Source organism: Cornus florida, unplaced genomic scaffold (genome assembly GCF_030987335.1).
Source record: "Cornus florida cultivar Cherokee Brave unplaced genomic scaffold, ASM3098733v1 CherokeeBrave_3.0.0_Hap2_Chr11, whole genome shotgun sequence".
Lineage (NCBI taxonomy): Eukaryota > Viridiplantae > Streptophyta > Magnoliopsida > Cornales > Cornaceae > Cornus > Cornus florida.
This window is the reverse complement of record NW_026775581.1, coordinates 32107574-32128639: the sequence shown is the minus strand read 5'-3', so window position 1 is coordinate 32128639 and position 21066 is coordinate 32107574. Positions and strand designations below refer to the sequence as shown.

The following is a 21066-nucleotide window of genomic DNA, read 5'->3' as shown; positions in this document are numbered from 1 at the left end:
TATATTCTGTATTCTTCATGTTATAATTTCTCTATTCAACTTTTATTTTTCTTTCAACAAAAAAAAAAAAAAAAAAAAAAACCTAGAGGGGGGTGAATTAGTTTTACTTGCTCATTTATCCAATTTTTACTTATTTTAATTTTACCAAAATAAAATTAAAATCAAACCCACAAAGCAATAAAGTGAAAGTAAAGTGAAAAAGTTTGGGAGATAACACCGGCTTTTTGTGCGTGAAAACCCTAGTTGGAAGAAATCCGACCAATCTGGATGAAAACCATGGAGACTTTCATCGTCTTGACTGAAATGATCCACTATAGTTGGAGCAAAGTATAATGGACTCTGACTTAGCCTCACACCCTCTCGCACTACCAAAAACAAATTGCTAATAATACTTGGCTTTGCGACCCTCCTGGTTTTGTGACTTCCCCGTCCAACAGCTCTTGGCCTCAGGTTTACTCTTGATCTCTATAGAAGGATAGCTGGTAGATCAACCAATACTCCACGAATGTCTTGATCCCTTCGAAGTGTGATTGCTCCCGCATTTTCTTCAAACCTGAATTGATGAAGATAAAAATAGAAATCCTGCTTTTATGAATGGAATAGATTGAATCTCCAATAAGCTTAAACTCCGATTAGATTAAGAATGCCACCCTAAGACCACTCTAGTGTAATTGTGTGTGCTATCAAGTATATCAAAATATACAAAACAATCAAGATGGTTTCTGTAGAAAATACTCTAAAAAACCTCTCACTAGGAAAACTAATTTTCTCTTTTAGAATCCTAATTAATCATAAGAGAAAGATAGTTTATATAGACTTAGAGAGTCCTTACAATAGGTAAAAAGTGCTTTCAAAATCGTGTAAGGACTGCCTTACAAGTTTGGGTAAAAACGAAAAATTAAAAAGTTACGAAAAACTGATTTTTGTACATTCAAGCAAAAGCAACGGGGTGAACTTGAAGTGCAATCGGTTGGAAAAATTCAGAAAACTGTTTTTGCTCAGAAAATGCAACCGGTTCTAAAGTGAAGTGCAACCGGTTGGACTTTGCTAAATGTTATTTCCAACCTAAACTCTCATACCTAACTTTAAATATACTCACAAGTGTTCCTCACACACTTACCTTGACTAAATGATGTTCTCATCAACCCAAAGTATGTTTGCATGTTGCAACACTTGTAATTCAGCTACCGACATCAAGATTCAAAAATAATTAAAAAATTACAACTCGATGAAATACGTTTTGACACTAAAATTTGTCAATTGCAAAATTTATACCTCACGGTTCTACCTTATCCAAGTTTAGTGGAAGGTGGCCCCCATCCAAAAGAATCATCCCCATTTCCAATATATTCTGCCTGCAACACTTTCACTCATGATATGTCACAATTCTCCATCTGTAAAGTAGTACTTGAAACCCAACAACATCAACTTTAGCTTTCCTTGACAGAGAGATTCGGATGATAATGGTGGTGGGAATCTAGAGATTTGTCTGGCTCATCGAATCTTAAGTTTTCTTTATGAAAATCATATTTGAAGATAGCTTTTTTTCTCTTTTTCTTTTTTGAAGCTACTTTTTTTGCTCCTTTGTAAGTGCTGGTGCCCCACAGTAAAACACCCCTGCGTTTATGAAAGGACAAACTCCATTATAATTATAATAATAAACATAAATTGTTATCATCATTAACAAAAAGCACTACCACTTCTATACATATGTATCTATCATCTATTTGTATGGAAATGACAGAAGGTGGAAAGAAACAATTTCCACTAAATGTGTGGTGTTGTGCTTTATTTTTATCTTTCTTTCTTTTTATGTTACATTTTATTGTTTTTAATTAAGGAGGGTGTTCTCACACTGTTCAGGGGCGGGAGCTGCGGGACTGATCCCTTTGGATACCCATGACACTCCAAATTAGGGTGTCCCCACCCTCTTTACGGCCGGAATAATCCTTTTGAATACTTGCGGCAACTGTGAACCACGAGTATGGGCAAGTGTACGAATAAAGTGTTAATATGCTCCAAAAAAATGATACACAAAACTTCTGGATGATATCAGGAAGCTTGTACCAACTTGGCTATACTTGTTCTATATGGAAAATGACCAATTAAGAACAGTAAAAAGTTTCAAGTTAAACAAAAGTTATAAATGTGAACTCTAAAAAATACATTATATAATAATTGGGTAAAATGCAGTATGACCAGATTCCAAGAAACTTCTGAAGTAAGATAAACCTCCTTAAATTATCATTTTGTTACGCTTAAGAATAAAGCCTCAAAAGGAAAATTTAAATTACCTTTTAACTCTTAAATGAACAATGCCGTTTTAAATTCCATCCAACTTCAGCTACTACGTGGCAAAACCATTTCAATGGACAGCACATCCACCTTATCATCATTTTTTTTTTTAATTTTTTTTTTCTTTTGTCGTTTTAATTTTTTTTATCCCCTTCTCTCTCGTTCCCTTCTTTTTCTGGCTATTTTCTGACAGAGGACAGAACCACCATCTCTGGTGAAACGAGGAAGAGGCAGGTCCTTTTTCCGGTGACAAAAATCCCAAACTAGAGCAATCATCATCGGAGACACCGACGAAGACACTGAATATTCACAGCCGGCGTGATCGAACACCAAGAATCCGATGGAATCGAATCCCCATTACAGTCAGGATAATTTACTCCGGAGAACCCATACGTGCCATCGCAATTTGACAGTCCGATTTGCTGAAGTTGTTCAAATTACGATGAAATTGGATCTTTGGAGATCTGGTTTGTGGGATTTCAATTCTTTATTTACTCTCTATGTTGCTTTACTCTTCTTCCTCGCAGTGTGGTGGAGTTCAATGTTCACGAAGGAACAAGTTCCAGTAAAAAAAAAACAGTAGTTCCCAAATTGAAGTGCATGTTTTATTTATCACCCAATTAGCAAAGTTGGAAGTGGAAGAAATTTTTAACCCACCGTGAATGTCTGCGAGCAAAACTGAGATTTTCATCTTTCTTATATAAGTTAGGGTAAAGTGTATTAAACTCCTAAGTATGATCTGATTACAATAAATCCCCCGCCGAAGTAAGCAAAACTCCCTGAAAGTATGACTTTGTTGCACGCACTAATTATATGTCAGCAGCCGTGAATAAAAAAAGAAAATGACCATTTAGCCCTTACTTCAACAGCATTGTTTTAACTATTTTTTTTGTTGATAAGATGACGTGGGTATGTAGAACCAATAAACATGTGACACCTAGCCACCTAACCATATCAATAAGACTGTGTGTATCAAAATAGCGCCAAACAATGCCCAACAACATTAAAATGGCACCAAACGATGCCCAGCAACATTTTATTGCGGGTAAAATGCAAAAAAACCCTGATCTATCAGCTGATTGCATAAAACCCCCCTATATTAATAACTGTCCCCCTAAACTATGAAAAAAAATGCATTTAAGGACAACATGTGAAGTTTTCGTTAAGTACACAGTAAATTACCCATTTATCCTTAACAGAAGGAGACCATTTTATTGTTTCTTTACCTTCAGTTGCTGACGTGTCGTCCACAATCCTAATACCCAATGAAAATTAGACAGCGCATCAAACCTTATCACAATATCACCATCTTACTTCTGTTATCCCGATTTAGGGCCAAACACCATCAACTCACCTACTGCAAATTCTAAATCACTCATTGCAAGATGACAACTCTTGGACGGTGTGGTGTTGATGTGGTCCAAGATTAGGAACAGAGACTTTATGGTGCAAATGGCTTTTTACTAATTTAGTTAGAGGTCTCCACCGACGGTGAAAGAATCGGCCGTAGAGTGTTTGAGATTGGAGCGCAACCTACAACTCTGGCACCGACAAGCAATTGAAGAAACTGAGAGGGAATTGTAAGGTTACACTATCAAAATATCAAAATGGGTTCCAATTTAAATAGGTTGTATATCAGGGTTGATCGAATTTGGTGCATAGCGGGTCTCTCCATTGACGATGATGTTGGGGTTGATTGACAACGTTTCTTTCCATTGACGGATGCTACAATCGTGAGATAAACCAAAGATTGCAGAAGAGGACTTGGGTCTTGAGTTTCGGCAAAGAACAGCTGGTGTTTGATTGGATTTGGTGCGCGTCTTTCTCCATTAACGGTGATATAGAGGAAGAATAAGGAAGATAGAAAATACGATGAGGTTGATGAATGAGAGAGTCAGAGTCCAGTAGTTAAATAATTGATTTTCTCACAAATTCGAACGTCTTATATACATTCATATATATAAATGTGTAAATCGATTGTAGATCACAACAACTGAGAACGAATTGATTACAGAGAATGGAGTTGATTTTTTTTTTTTCTTCTTTTAAGATACCCTTATTGCGGCGGAAGCGACGGAGTGTGTCGCTGGAGAATGGACACATGGCGAGGTGAGATTGGCCGAGGAGGAGGAGGTGGTGTTCGTCAAGAGGCATTGCATCGTCTCTATCCATTGATTTGGGGTTAAAAAAATTCATTTATTAACCTTATTGTACTAAGGGTATCTTTGTCATTTTCAATTTTTGCTTACATCACAAACCAATTTCAGGTGGACAAACTAACGGAACATTGACGGTTGGGGGATTTTTACAAAAATCACGATAGTTCAGGGGGTTTACTTAAAAAATAGAAGTTCAGGGGGGTTTCTTGGGAGAGAGAGTAAAGATCAGGGTTTTTTTTTGCATTTCACCCTTTTATTGCACCAAACAATGACCAAAACGTACATTTCCCATCCCAATCAACAAGGTATAGACAAAACCAAAGCTGGCTGTAGGAATTCTGTTTTCTGTTAGTTTGTTGAAGACAGCATCAATACGAACAATAAAACTTATTTTGGTTGTAAATAAGTCCCTTTAATTGGTTTAAACCGGCAAGAATCAAGCATAGAACCGGTGACAGCAAGGAAAAACCGGTGATGCAAAGATCGGCATTGCGCATGGGACGGCTGTGACTAACTACAACCTATATGCTCCGTGATAATAGTATGCTTTAATGGATGATGCTGAAATGCAAGGAACAACGACCAAGGAACAACTCGGTGAGAGGTGGGTCTATTCTACAGCGGTAGTGACAGAGGTGCTCGGCGACGGCGAGCTTACCGGCAAACACAATTGACTGTTCGCGATGGCGGCGCTGAACCACAGGGCAGACGATAGTGAGTTAAACAGAAATGGCGGCGGGCAAGCAAGGATGAACCCACGGGACGACGACGATAGTTGTTAACAATGGTCGCGGATCAAAACGGTGGCGGTAATGACTGTAGGAGTCGCGAAGCTTCAATGAAGTACAGCAATGGTGGCGACGAACCTGGAAGATGCCGGTGAGCTTACAGATGAGCAATGGAACTGAACTGGATATGGAGATTTGAGAGCAAATGAGAAAGATTTGCTGAAAATCAATGGCGAATGAGAAAGGATTTGCTGAGACTGAAAATTAAGGCTTTGAATTTGGGGGTGCTCTAGTACAATGCGATATGATGAATATATATATATATAGATATATATATTCAAACTCTGTTAGTTGGCCTTTTGAGAATTAACGGTGGGAGTAGGCACGTGATCCATGTTAAAAATGTACATATGCCAATATGTTAAAAATGTACATATGCCAATATATATTTTGACCAAGGCACATGGATCACGTGCCTACTCCCACCGTTAATTCTCAAAAGGCCAACTAATAGAGATTGAAATTGCAACAAATAGAATATTTTAGAGAGTTAAGTGCATTCCTTAAAATTCAGGGGAGGTTTCGTACACTTTATTTCATTAAAGATGAAAGGCTGTGTTAAGGGAAAGAAGAGGAAAAATAATACATATATATATATATATATCATTTATTATCAAGGCTAATTTTGCCCATTTATTATCAAGGCTAATTTTGCCTTTTAAAAATTTTTGCCCCCTCACAAACATGGGACGGTGACTTAACATTTGCAACAAAGGGATAAAATTACAAAACTCCCCTCTATTATTAAATTGGTATAAAAAAATTCCCCATTAAAATTAAAAAATCAAATGTCACTCCGTTTCCGTGTGATATGACAAAAATTATCTTTATGATTTAATGTTAAAATTAAAACTTATAATTATTATTATAAAATTACAAAAATACCTCTTAACTCCTTTTCTTCCATTAACGTTGGAGCTGGTCTTCATCCTCCATTGGTTCGTTTATGTCAGCAACTGCCACCAAAACCTAAACCCAAAATCAATCAACCACCAGGTCATGGCCACCACACATGGATTCTCGTTTCACAACTAGTCACGATCAATGAATTCGATGTCGGCGGATCAGTGGAGATGGAGCTTTTCGAATTAGACAACCAGTGAGATGACGGAGGAGAGGTGGAAATGCGACGGATGGTGGAAAGAGTTTGGCCTGGAAATTGAGTGTTGTCGGCGATTTTAATGAAAAACCCACTTAGGATTTCTTTAAATCTGACTTGTAAACAAAGAACCCATTCAATTTCTTGGCTCGGCTATGATCACCACTCATGAACAGAAAGCCCCATGATTATTACGGTGCCGATTGGTAAGTTTGGTTGGGATGAAAATATGATGAGTTAATTTTGAGTCAACACAATCCTTTGGGGTTCAGTTAGCCGTCAATAAAACCAAGCGATTGGAGCAATATATATATATAGATAGATAGATATATATATATGGGACTCATAGTTGGACTTGATTTGGCCACAATTGAAGTCAAATTTGAGCATCTAAAAGTTGATGCAGAAGCTTATTGTGATACCCCCGAATTTCCGAATGCGGGTTGGCCAGGCCCACGCCCGAATACTCGAGGATATCAAAACAAATTGATAATAAACGAACACAGAGTACAAAAGAATAAAGAAGAATAAATAAAATGCTGACAAGAAACTAAAATGATAATCTAATAATACACCTCATAATATATTTCCATTAATTAATAAACTCTTCTGATACAACTGATCCTCCAAAATACAACTCGGGAATCCATACTGTGTGGACCCCTAGAAAATCCAAACTAAACAAATGACAGTAATCTAAAACAGGAAACTGAATCATAAAGGAACTCCTATGTAGCATCGGAAGAATGAAGTAGACTGATCCCCGCTCAGTACGAACAATCTCTACTCGTGACGAACACCTGAAAATAATGGTGGGTCAGGCCCACAAACAAGTTCTACTCTACTAAAGTCCAAGCAGAGATCCGATACACGTATACATCCTAGTCAATCCAATAAATTACTTTCCTTTTTATATATGTATATAATATATATTTATATATATACATACATTATCCATGGGTAATAATCCATACACATCCAACCTCCTATCCAAGTAGTCCATGGGACCCAATTGGTTGGCCCATTACTACTAACCATAACCATAAAAGAAAAATAAAATAAAATAATAAAATAAAATAAAAATAAAATAAAATAATAAAAGAAAAGAGAACATTTAATTTACGATTGAAACAAATAAATAAATACCGAGACTATCCTTTTAAAATTAGGGGTATTACATTCTTCCCCCTTAATAAAAGGAATTCCGTCCTTGGAATTCGCCCTTACTTTCTTCCATTATACTTGAAAACTGTGAGCGAAAAACATCCTCATATTCCCAAATAGACGCAACCTCACAATAAGGGCTCCACTTAACTCCAATATACCAAGTGGTATACAGAGTTCCTATATTTTAAGAAACACAATAATCATACAATGCGTAGGTTGTATCAAATAACAACGTAATCCTCCTATGTCGATAAGGGAATGATCTACATACCTCCAAGTGCCATAGAATATACGCACAAACTCCTATGCACCCAGCGCTAATAATTTGGTAACGCTAATTTAGAGGTGACTGCCTCAATTGCGAAACACAATCATCTAAAAGTCAATGTAATAAGTAAAATTGACCTTTCTAAAAAAATCGCCTTTCTTTCTACATAGAAAACAGAACGAGCAAACTACTCCCTGATAGAAAAACACTAGTATACGAGTTTAACTATTTACAACATCCTACTGTTGCCTCCCAACCGCGCGCAGTTCATTATAAAGGGAAGTATCTATTTCCGACATATTTTTAAATGAAGTCGAGATCTGATTGTACAACCCTTACTTCCATTTCCAACCAACAAATGAGAGGTATGCATTGTGAAAGATACAAAACCTCCAAAGTTGTCACACTAACCTCCTTGTGCCAACAATATCACAGACAAAATTCCGACAAGTGAAGTAAACACTTCCAACAGTCTATGAAAATCTAGGATATACGCCTCAAACATATCATTTATGGTCTAACTTAATCTCTCGATTAATTCCTCCGTCTATATATATGAAGTAGAGCTGCTGCTCCAAAATCTTTATAAAGCTCCTTCAAAATAACATTTTGCATCCACTAATATGGACATCCACATGATATAACACCACTATCACTGAATATATAACTACTATGAAGTTCTAAAATAAGCATCACTCAAATTTATGTCCTCAAGCGATCTTTCTCAATCCACCACTCGGATTCCATATGGAAAATTGAAATTCCAAATCAATGTCGATCCTTCCCACCAACTATCATATTTGTTATAGGAAGTGGCTAAAGATTCCTATGATATCTAATGATCAACTTTCCACCTTTGTAGCAGGTTTTACACTTAGGGCAATTATATACACGTCCCTATCCGTACCTGTTCACCAAAACTGACATTTGATGTCGTGATGTACCTTCTAACCATCTGGGTGTACCAAGAAAAATTATAAATTTCCATCTCAGTCGCCCGACAGTCATATCACTATTTATAGAAACTACTAACTCCTCCTCCAGTACCTTAAACTCCATCTGAGTAAGGTAACACCTTCTCTAGGGTCAGCTCCGATATTAAAAATTGACCTCCTGAACTACCTTGGTAATAACAAGTGTTATTATTCACACTTTGCATCCATCTAAGCCGTCTCATGATCCGTTATATTCCTATGAACTGATATCTTACCAGCTCGATCAAAATAGACAAAATGAAACTGATTTAATTTTATCAGTCAACCAATATCCCATCTAGAATCCTGACCCTTGCATCAAATCAGCAATCCCTCAACTAAATTCGTGAAAATGCTCTGTCATTTCCACTTCAGTATAGAAAATAGCTGCAAAAATCCAGTGATCTCTGATGGTCCATCTATACGATTTAATATATATTAGACTTAGAGAAAAAACACTATATTCCTCTTCTAGCCTGTCCTCCAAACATCTGCTTCATACTGTGAAGCATCATATTTCTACTAAGGTGAATAAAGAACTAAGAGTTGTGAAACTCAATCCTTACATCCTCCATCAAATTTGTCTACAGAAAGTACCATTAGTCCGGTACCACCAGCTTTCGTCTGTACCCATTGTTTAAATTGGAGTATCTTCAAAAGCAAATTCTGTAACTAAATCTATCCACCACTGATCCGTGATAAACTTGCTGATATTAAAAATCAATCAGTAATTCAATTTATTAATAGTTAACTATGACTTTAACTCAACAAAAGTCAACAAACTACGACCTTCCCATACATACCATGCACCTCATCTTTATATAAGTATTTGGTCTCACCATCTTGTCTTTGACACGCCCTGCTTCTTTAAGACAAGTTAATGACAATCCAACTTCTTTATCTAACTTCAAAAGAATATGAAATCTTCCCATCCTCTACATAAGTCATCAATTTCCTTGCAACAGCTAATTGTTGCAAATTGTGACTAAAAAAATAATTCCATTTTATTTATGGAAATGAAGAGACTCGGTTTCCTCCTCCATGTGCAACACCGGCAATTTCCTCCCAATGACACACCCTCTTGAATAAATTCTTGATTAAGAATTTACTGATGAATATTTATTCAGTCTCCTATCCTCACTCGGTGTCATTCCAATAAGTACTTAATCCAGTACTAAATCCTCCTTCTGACTTGGTAACAACTTCTAAAATTTTTAAGAAAATGTTCAGCAAATTCAGCACCTCTGATATATCATCATGGCATTTTAGTGATCTTTATTTACCACTACCTCGCGCATACCGAAACATTAACAATCACCAATATCATGACGTTGTAATATGATACGAATCCATACCTAACGTAAAGTATATCAAATTAATAGTTCTAGATTGTTTGACTCGCAGTGATGGTTTAATTATCCCATCCCAAAACACACCATAATGACACATGTCCAGGTCCAATAGATTGGTTAGATTTATGTGTATCTACCAAATCCTATGACCGCATGCTCACAAATTTGGCGTAAATAGCGCTATGACTCCATGTTATTAAAACAATAATTGGTTGATCACACACTTATGTCCCCAACTAAACCACATACCAAATCCCGAGTAATTAACAAAAAAATAAAATAAAACACGTATGATAAACACAATAGAACAAAATATACTCCTACTTAAGACATCGTTCTTTCTTCTCCTTTGAAATCAACCTTACTAGATTGTTTCAAAATTTCCTTTTAGAATTTCGTAAATAATCATTCAATCTCGAAACATATCCTTTAAAACATCGCTTAAAAGCACAAATGTTTTCCTAAGCAAATACCAAGGGCTTAACCCTCATCCTCCTTATATGCGGAATGTAAACTGTCTTACTTGACTTTATAAATCTAATTAGAACGTCACAACATAATACCAATGCCTTTTTGTATGTGATTTAAAAATTATGTATTTCGTTCTGATAAGAACACATCCAATCCCCAAACTCCTGAACAATACTTCTTATATACCTCTTTTAGAGATGATAAGAAAGATTTAATTATTTATAGATTGATCAACCCCAATTTTACTAATAACATTCGCTATACTACTAGCAATTCAGATCACCTCGCGCAATCATCCCTCTTCAAGATTTAGTACCCTCTCTATTGGATACACATAAATCTCCTCCATTAGGATCCTCTTCGGCTCCTACTCCTTGCTTGTCTCCTTTTTGAGATTAACTGAAGTCGTGTTGGTCCCGATATGCGGTGACCTATCACGTACACCTAAATCCTTCCTTGGCTTATACTTTTAAAGTAACGCCAAACGAACTTAAACCGTCAATCCTTAACTCTGCCTTCTGGCAACGAAATCAATAACATACTCCTCTACTCCTTTGGGTCTTTATTGCTTTCACCTTGAACCCATTCTTTTTCTAGTGCCAACCATTCTATAACTATAGAATATAATTGACATCAGCTTCTCCTAACAAACCGTAAATAAAGTACAACGAATCCTAATATGGGCTCTAAGAGACGCAACGCGGAAGTCACATAACGAAAGACACTCCTAAGGACACTTGAACCTGGCTTGCTCTGATACCAACTGTGATACCCCCAAATTTTCGAATGCGGGTTGGCCAGGCCCACTCCCGAATACCCGAGGATATCAAAACAAATTGATAATAAACGAACACAGAGTACAAAAGAATAAAGAAGAATAAATAAAATGCTGACAAGAAACTAAAATGATAATCTAATAATAAACCTCATAATATATTTCCATTAATTAATAAACTCTTCTGATACAACTGATCCTCCAAAATACAACTCTGGAATCCATACTGTGTGGACCCCTAGAAAATCCAAACTAAACAAATGACAGTAATCTAAAACAGGAAACTGAATCATAAAGGAACTCCTATGTAGCATCGGAAGAATGAAGTAGACTGATCTCCGCTCAGCACGAACAACCTTTACTCATGACGAACACCTGAAAAATAATGGTGGGTCAGGCCCACAAACAAGTTCTACTCTACTACAGTCTAAGCAGAGATCCGATACACGTATACATCCTAGTCAATCCAACAGTAACTAGTAGTCCGTATATATATATACACACTAAAGGAACCTCACTAGACTATAGGGTTGTCTCAACCTGAATAGTAGGCAACATGCAAAACGCACATATAGTGGGCATGAGTACCTAGACCTACCAGGGTACACAACTACACTATATCTAGTTACATATCCTTGACGATATACGCGCCCTAACCATTGATCCTGAGACTCAAGCTCATATCATGGCACCATACTTGTTCAGCTGACCTGACTTGAATATAAGTAGGACTTAACATTTTAGTTAATCCATTCCCTTATATAATAAATTAATCATTCATAAGTCATTCAACTTGTTCAGCTGACCTGACTTAAATATAAGTAGGACTTAACATTTTAGTTAATCCATTCCTTTATATAAAATAGGTAGGACTTAACTAATAAGTTAATCCATCCCTAGAATGCCACCGTCCCATACCGGTACATTAAACCACACAATCCAACAATTGATGTAACAATTAAGGAAATACATCAAACATTCCATAAATAACTATGATAAATATGATATCAAGTTATCACATAATAGGAATGACTTATTATTTCTTTAAACTTCCTATATCATATGTCCTACACAAACTGAATCTTATACATGATGATATTTTATTATACCGTTAAATAAGGATTCTCCATATCCAATTCATCCTACACATTTAATCTCAATTGCTAAAATATTTTAAAAGATTAAATCCATTCGTTTGTTTAAAACATTCAAATAGCAAGCATCATTATGATTGAGTCTATTTAAATTTATTAAAACCCAAACCTAATCCCAATTTAATGTTCAAGAATCTTAGGCATGTTTCTACGTTCCATCATTCCACAGGTATAAAAAAAATACATAATTTAAACATGTAAAAATTCACATAAGAAATCAAATCAAAATCATGCATTTTATCAATTCATAACACAAGAACAGATATGAACCAATTTCATAAAACCTATGTTCTAACCCAATTAAACATGCATAATTATTTAATCTTATGTGTTTAATAAATTCTGGAATTTCCTAGGCATGTACAGAAACACGAATCAAAGGGAAAGAGATAGAAGAAGAACTTGCCTTAAACTTTCGGATTGAAAGTTTAACTTCTTCTTCCTTGATCTTCTCTCTATAGGGTTTTTCTCCTCATTCCTTCCTTTTCCTCCTTCCCTCTCTAACACTATCTCTCCAGCATATATCACGTGAATATTTCTAACCCCCTTTTACAACCTATAGCTAGATATTTATAGGTTAAATAAAATAACCCTAACCCTTTTCCCAATCCAAGTCAACTAAAAAAAATGAAAATAAAAATATTAAAAAGGTAAGCAAAATATGTTACGTATATAATTTATGTATATGTTTATTAAATAAATAAATTATACACATTCCATTATTTATTAATGGATTATCCAATAATATTTAGGTTACCATAATATTATAAAGTAACTTAAAACATAACACGTATCAAATCTATGTATATTTTTATTATTTAAATAAATATATACATCAGATTAAATATTACTCCCCAAATTACCATAAAAGTAATTAATAAATTACTTTCTCTTTTATATATATATTAAAAAGGTAAGTAAAATATGTTACGTATATAATTTAAGTATATGTTTATTAAATAAATAAATTTTTATTCAATAATACTTAGGTTACCATAATATTATAAAGTAACTTAAAACATAACACGTATCAAATCTATGTATATTTTTATTATTTAAATATAAAACATATACATCAGATTAAATATTACTACCCAAGTTATCATAAAAATAATTAATAAATTACTTTTCTTTTTATATATGTATATAATATATATCTATATATATACATACATTATCCATGGGTAATAATCCATACACATCCAACCTCTATCCAAGTAGTCCATGGGGCCCAATTGGTTGGCCCATTACTACTAACCATAACCATAAAAGAAAAATAAAATAAAATAATAAAAGAAAAGAAAACATTTAATTCACAATTAAAACAAATAAATAAATACCGAGACTATCATTTTAAAATTAGAGGTATTACACTTATGTAGCAGGCAGAGTTTTACCAAGTAACTTCATTGCTAATACACGGGAGGGTGCATAGATACATAGGTTAAGTGCACAAAATCCCTTTTTACTATCAATACAGTGCAAAAAGATCTTGGTGCAAATAGGCTCTTGGAGACTTAAAATGATGATAATACTCTTACTTTAGTTGAATAAATTAATAACTATATATCCGGGCCATGTAAAATGATGATAATACCCTTAAAAAACCATTATATATTTTTATTTTTATTATACTTATCAGTTTTATTATATTTTTTATTATATTATCAAATATTGTATGCTTTTTATATATTATCAGATTATTATATTTTATTATATTATCAGTTTATTATATTATCATTTTATTATATTATATATATATTTTTATATTATCAACTTTATTATAATTTTTTTATTATATTATCAGATTCTATATATTTTTTTAATATATTTTTAGATTATTTTATTTTTATTATATTATCAGTTTATTATATTTTATGAATTTTTTATATTATCAGTTTTTATTATATATTTTTTATTTTTATTATACTTATCAATTTTATTATATTATCAGATTTTATGTATATTTTTTATATATTATCAGATTATTATATTTTTATTATATTATCACTTTATTATATTTTTTGTATTACAAGTTTTATTATATTTTTTACATATTATCAGATTATTATATTTTTTTATTATCAGTTTTTTATTATATTATCAGATTTTATTATATTGTCAGTTTTATTATAATTTTTATTATATTATCAGTTTTATATTTTTATTATTTATCAATTTTTATTATAATATGTAGATATGGAGAGAGAGAGGGAGAGAGAGAGAGAGAGAGGGGCGACCAAATGGGTGTTAGGGGGTTGTTATATGCACATATGGGTGAAGGGTAAAATAGGAATCAACAAGGTGAAATAGGGTTTTCATATTTATTTTTTGTCAAAAAGTGGTCAGAATGGCTTATTTGCACCTTTTTATTATTATTTTATTTTATGGACTAATATGCACATATTCAAAAAGTAGGGACTAGTTCTGCACAAATCCTATATATCAGAGGTTTTTTTGCACTTAACCTTAGATATATATATGGATATATGAATACAAGTCTCTGCGTGAAATTGAACAGAGAAGGAAACAATTTGGTGACAAACAACGCTGAGTCATGATTAATGAAAGGGTAAAATTGTCACTTAAAAAAATAATTTGTAACTTAAAAAAATAATTTGTAAGTTTTAATTTAATATTAAATAATAAGGTCAAATTTGTCATTTCTAAGTCCAATTAATGGCAGTCATGGGTTTGGGGGTAAAATGAAGAGTTTTGATAGTTGAGGACCTATTTAATTTTGGTGGGTTTTTTTTTTTTTCGCCAATTTGATTGTATAGGATAGTTTTGTGATTTTAGGGGTGTAGTGTATTTCACATAGTTTAGGGAGGTTTTTTTGGAAAAGAGAGGAAAGCTTATGGGGGTTTAGTTCACTTTACCCTATAATAATATTAAAATAACCTAATATTATGTTCAAGAACATTAAATCGGTACTTTTGATTTGAAAATCTGTATTAAATTTTTTTCAATTCCAAATCCAAGACATCTATTCAGTGCCGCTTTTAGCGTATTGCTTTTCTGTATGGGGTTCTCCCTAGGAATTACCACTTGCTTTCCATACCTACGGTTTCATAGTCAAAATATGGATCTACATCTTTTTGCATAGAAATGACATAGAGTTGAAAGAAAATTTTACTTTAGACAGAAGCTCTAAAATGTGAATCCTAAAACAGTCTAGCTGAATGAAATATAAAGTGAAAATAAGACACCTGATACCATAAAATACTCTTGCATTTTATTTTACACACAGGCGGCTTTGAGAAACGAACACATACTTTTGTTTTTTCTTTCCATGGCAAAAGAAACTTATTAATCAAAATTTTGAAATTACAATAAAGATTCACCACCTCAGCTAACCACATTGGCAAAAGATCATGGGCCAATAGATTGGCAACTCCAGGAATATATTCGATTGCTAATTGGCACTCAATACTCTGATATCCTCAGTAACAACAGCTGGAATACCTTCATTCAACAGCTTGAGCATCACCTTTAATTTAAATACAAAACCTCACCAACCCTTGTTGAGCAGCAACTGTCAAAGTCTGTTTCAGCACCAAAGCCTCAGCAGATGAAGCATCAGCCACATGAGTGAAAAAGAACACAGCTGCCTTGACAACACAACCATCCTCACCCCCTATCACATAACCGCCACCAGCCTCAGCAGTCCTAGCATTAAAGGCGGCATCAAAATTGCATTTTTAGACAACCCATTGGGGGAGGAAACCACTGGACCACTGGACATGGGTTATGATGGATAAAAGATTCAGATGAGGATGGATACCTTCCACGTGTCCGCGTAATAGTTGCATAAATCTTCGGGACTAAGTTTCTTTAGTTGATTACAAGTTTGGAGCAAGCTTTCCTTCGCAGTAGATTTTAGCAACGTGGGCACTTCTGGATCCTTTTGTTGGTCTGGGTAGGCTGGATTACATGTTTCTACAAAGAAAATTTATGAAATAGAGATCAAGCTTTTGTAATTAATATAAAAGGGGCAAGAAGTTTGAAGAAAAAAAAACAAAAAACAAAAACAAAATGGCAAGAACTTAAACCCTAATAAGTAGCTGCATTGCTCGTGGAATGAGTTCTAATTAAAAATTATCCCACCTCTATTGAGTAGTTGCATTGCTCATGGAATGAGTTCTCACTCCAGATGATCCCTACACTCGTACGTGGATCCAAGAATTTGGTGTGAAAAATAGAGTGGATAAAGCTGAGAGGCCCTGTTCAATGTTCATCAAGAAAAGAGACTGCACAGATGAGAGGCCCTGTTCATGCTATGCTTGCATCTACTACATGATTGAGTTTTTTTGAAAGTGGAATTCTATGAGTTATCAAGCTTGAAATGAAATAAAAATGAGAACATTCTGATTAGATTTCCAATAAGAGATTCTAACTGTGCCATGCTTCTCACAAACTTAATATAAAATTAATGTAAGATAAAGATAAAACATTACAAAAATATAGATGTCCAAATATGTATCTGTATTGACCATATTACATAAAAAATCAGCTGAAAGTTGAACAAGGTAAGAGAGCAACAACGAACAAGATGAAGAGTTTTAAGGTGGATATATAAAGAATTCAGATTACGAATGATACGTACCTTCTATGTGTAAGATGTACGTATTTGAACATTTGGGATGTGAGCAATCTTGCGCCAATCTTTACCCGTTTCCTTTTGGAATCTATCATTTAGTTCCTGTGAACAATATTCAATTTGCAGATGTTGTAACGCGGTGAGCCGACGCATCCCTTCGGGCAGTGTTTTCCATCTCGGGCAATTGGAAATGTAAAGTTGTTGAAGTAATGTGAGATTGCCTATCCACTCTGGTAAACTTCTCAAATTGTCACAATCTGAGATGAATAGAGATTGGAGAGTGGTAAGGCGCTGAAGCCCCGCAGGAAGAGACTTCAACTTTGGGATCGTGAAAATATCAAGAGATGTTAGGTTGTTAAGGCCTTGAAAATGCATGCCATAATCATCACCGTCTGACAAATCAAGCTCTTTGCAACAGTTGATCTCGAGAAACCGGAGGGTGGTGAGATGTCGCATCCCTCTGGACAGAGAGGTTAGTCTTCCACAATAACAAATCTTTAGTCTCCGTAGAGAAGTGAGGCGCTGGAATGCCACTTCTGGCAGAGTAACTAGATCCTCTATCTTCCCTATATACAGTTCCTCTAAGTTGGAAAGAGGAACAGGTGAAGCAGAACAAGATGGCGTTGCAACTGTCAGAGTAGTTGGTGTTGGCATCATCAGTAACTGCTGTTGTACTACCTTCTCGCTGACATTCCACAATTCTAGTTTTACAACAGTTGGTTGCAGAGGCATTGATGTTAGCCTAGGGCAGTCCGTGATCTCTGATTGAAGAAGACAAGGAAATGATGGTAGAAGTAGTTGCACTTCTTGATTGTTTGCTGTTGATTGTTTTTCATCTTCTGCTGCTGCTGCTTTACTCCTCCACCATCCCTTCAAATTAGGCATGTCCCAGAGTTCGAGACATTTCAGTGATGGAAAGAATGTTCTTGTTGTTGGCTCTCGTCTTCCTCCTCTTGATGATGACGATGGAAAAGAAGAAGAGATTAAGGACTCATCATCTAATTCTTTACCACCACCAGTACCAGTACTACTACAAGTACTGTAATTGTCATCTATGTACTCTATGGAAGTTAAACCACCAAGAATAAGAGCTCGGAGAGAAGGAAGCTGCTCAAATTTTGGAAGAAGTTTGCATCCATTACACTCAAATAAAGAAACATGAACAAGATTTGGGAGGAAGGACGACAATGATATCATCCATGTTGGTAATCTCACAACACCATACCCATATATTCTGAGCTCCTTCAGATTTGCATGTGGCCGGAGAGCTTCCAACACTAACACCTCCTCCTCTTCCTCCTCCTCCTCCTCCTCCTCCTCCTTTTTAGAGTTCCAAAAACTCAAACTCAGTGACTCGAGGTATTTCTTCCCCTTCAAGTTCGCTTCCTCTGCTTCTTCTTTTAATGTTGCCCATTCCACTGGTAGGTTAATTTTTAGCTCTCCCCTTAAATTGTTTAGATCTTTCAATTCCCTTAACCTGTTACATGGACCCACATTAAACTGTGTTAATGTTCGAAGAGAAGTCAGCTGGCCCATCCCACGCGGCATATCATCACTCACACGAATGCAACCATCAAATTCGAGATGTCTAAGGCTCACCATTTTTCTAATATCTCTTGGCAATTCTTTGAGATGCTCACAACGATTAAGTTTTAGGGTTTGCAAATTTTGCAACTTGGTAATGGAATTTGGCAGAGTCTTAATCTCACCATTGTAGGAAAGATCAAGATACCTCAGATGCCTCAGCTCACTTATGCCACTCGGCACTGTCTTCATCCCCAAGTTATGCATATCCAACACACGTAACCTTTTGAAAATTGAAACAATCATTTCACACACCGATTTTTCCAGTTTCATATATGTAGTGCTTGGCATTAAAAATGTTCTTATCTTGATATCTCTAAGCAAGTGAGTTGGAATTGTCCCTAAAAAATTTATACCCATAGACAAATCAAACGACATGTGACGAGTTCTTGAAGAAACATCTTTTGCATCCAAACTCACTATGGAACTCTCACTTCCCGCAACTAATTGCGCAAGGTCATGCATAAGATCATGCATTTTACAACTTATTACATTACCAAAATCATCTCTTTCATCATCTTGAAAAAAGGATCTCCTCAGTAAATCCATAAAGTATGAATCTCCAACATCCTCCATATCTTGACTTTTATCCGACAACTGAATAAATCCATGTGCCATCCACAATTGGATCAATTCTTGCTTATCAATTATATGATCTTTAGGATATAAGCGACAAAATGCAAAACATTGCTTTAGATACGAGGGAAGGTGATCATAGCTTAACTTCAACATTGGTTTAATTTCCGTCTCTTGAGCTATTTTTGCCATATCTTTATCTTTAAAATTAAACCACTCTTTCTCAGTATCTTTAGAGTATAATAGGCTTCCTAAAATCCTTATGGCTAGAGGAACTCCAGCACACTTCTCCGTAATTTCCTTCCCTATTTCCACTAGACATGGATTATCGGGCTCTTTTCCGTCTTTAAATGCCAGTTGCTTAAATAGAGACCAAGACTCTTCCCCAGACAAGCCTTTCAAAGTATACATTGAATTTGTCTTTGAAACAGTTGCAACTAATTCACTACGAGTTGTTATCAGAATCATACTTCCCTTTGTACCACCCATCAACAGACCTTGCAATCTTATCCATTGTTCCCCATCCTCATTCCACACATCATCCAACACAAGCAGATATTTTTTCCCCTCAATTTCTCTCCTAAGGTCATTTTGCACTCTATCCATCTGAAGACCCTCCGGTTTCTTACCGCTTGCACTTTCTACGACTTTTTCAACAATTTGTTTTACATCAAAGACATCAGAAACACACACCCACATCTTACGTTCAAAATGTTTACTGACCTCGTCATCATTGTATACCGACTTTGCAAGTTCAGTCTTTCCTATTCCCCCGATTCCAACAATTGCAACAACCGACACATTCTCTTGAACATTACAATTCATCAATGATTTTACAATTGCCTTTTTATCATCCTCCCTCCCAATAACTTTATCCACACACACAAAAGAATGACTTTCCCTGGAGATCTTAGTCTCAGATCCAATCTCTAGCGGTTGTTCAGTAAAGTGAAAACCATCCCTATCTGCTGAGATAGCATCTAGTCTCTCACGAATGGCCTTAATTTTATGACCTGTCTTGAGACTAAAAATAAGCTGATTTGAGCTTGAGAAAAAGATACGTACCTTCTTGACCCCTTTATTCTGAGTCATCACCTTCCGCCGCAAAGATTCTGTGGAGAAGTCATCCAGCAAGTCATCAGCATCATAAACGGCATCGTTGAGCTTTGCAAGCCAATCTCCAATCTCATGGTTTGTCGATTGCTGCTTCTCCGCATCAAGAAGTACAGCGTTGATTGTGGAAACCGTACCCCCCATCTTGCGAGCCTCATCTTTGACACTACACACCAATTCAATCTCTTTCAGAGCTGAAGAGCCCAACTTCTTCAGAATTTCAGTTACAATGCTAAAAGGAATAGCCTCTGCCATATTTTCTCTCTTTCTTTTCTGTGTTTACTCGAATGCTAGAAAAGCAAGTTGAAGTGGTACAAGGCTGCAAGTGGAAGAAAGCTTTTATAAAGAAGCACTGCTGCAAAAGAGAATGAAATACACAATTATTGAATAGGGAGCATTATAAATTACTCTGTCCCTCTCAAAATACGTCAATATCTTTCTATTTGGTATGTTCCAAAGTATATACCTCCTTCATAAGATGGATGTTTTACTTTTTATAACATTCTTAAATCACTTTTTTTGACATTTACTTTATTAAACAATCCATACTAATTTAAGAGTACTCTTTTGTCATTTAATAAAGATAAATTTAAAAATTTATTTTTCTCAATATAATAAAAAAATATTAAAAACCTACAATAAAAAAAAAAATTGAATTCCCCAAAACACCCAAAAATTTTGGAGTGGAGGG

General features: G+C 35.1%; 1 protein-coding gene across 5 annotated transcripts; it reads right to left on the bottom strand.

Annotated features, from left to right (window-relative positions):
- Nucleotides 1-1450: 1450 nt before the first annotated feature.
- Nucleotides 1451-20744, bottom strand: LOC132282964 (putative disease resistance protein RGA1). Of its 5 annotated transcripts, none has more exons than XR_009471918.1 (4): nt 17109-20744; nt 16610-16794; nt 16287-16441; nt 15716-16171 (listed from the first exon to the last, which is right to left on the bottom strand). XR_009471918.1 is itself a non-coding variant. In XM_059784813.1 (2 exons), the coding sequence occupies exon 1, from the start codon at nt 20628-20630 to the stop codon at nt 17112-17114; it is 3519 nt and encodes a 1172-aa protein (XP_059640796.1). In that variant the 5' UTR covers nt 20631-20744; the 3' UTR covers nt 1451-1617; nt 17109-17111. The 5 variants fall into 5 exon arrangements, 1 of the variants encoding a protein (XP_059640796.1); XR_009471917.1 differs by having other exon boundaries at nt 16610-16752; XR_009471916.1 differs by having other exon boundaries at nt 16610-16725; nt 17109-20743.
- Between the last annotated feature and the right edge of the window lie 322 nt (nt 20745-21066).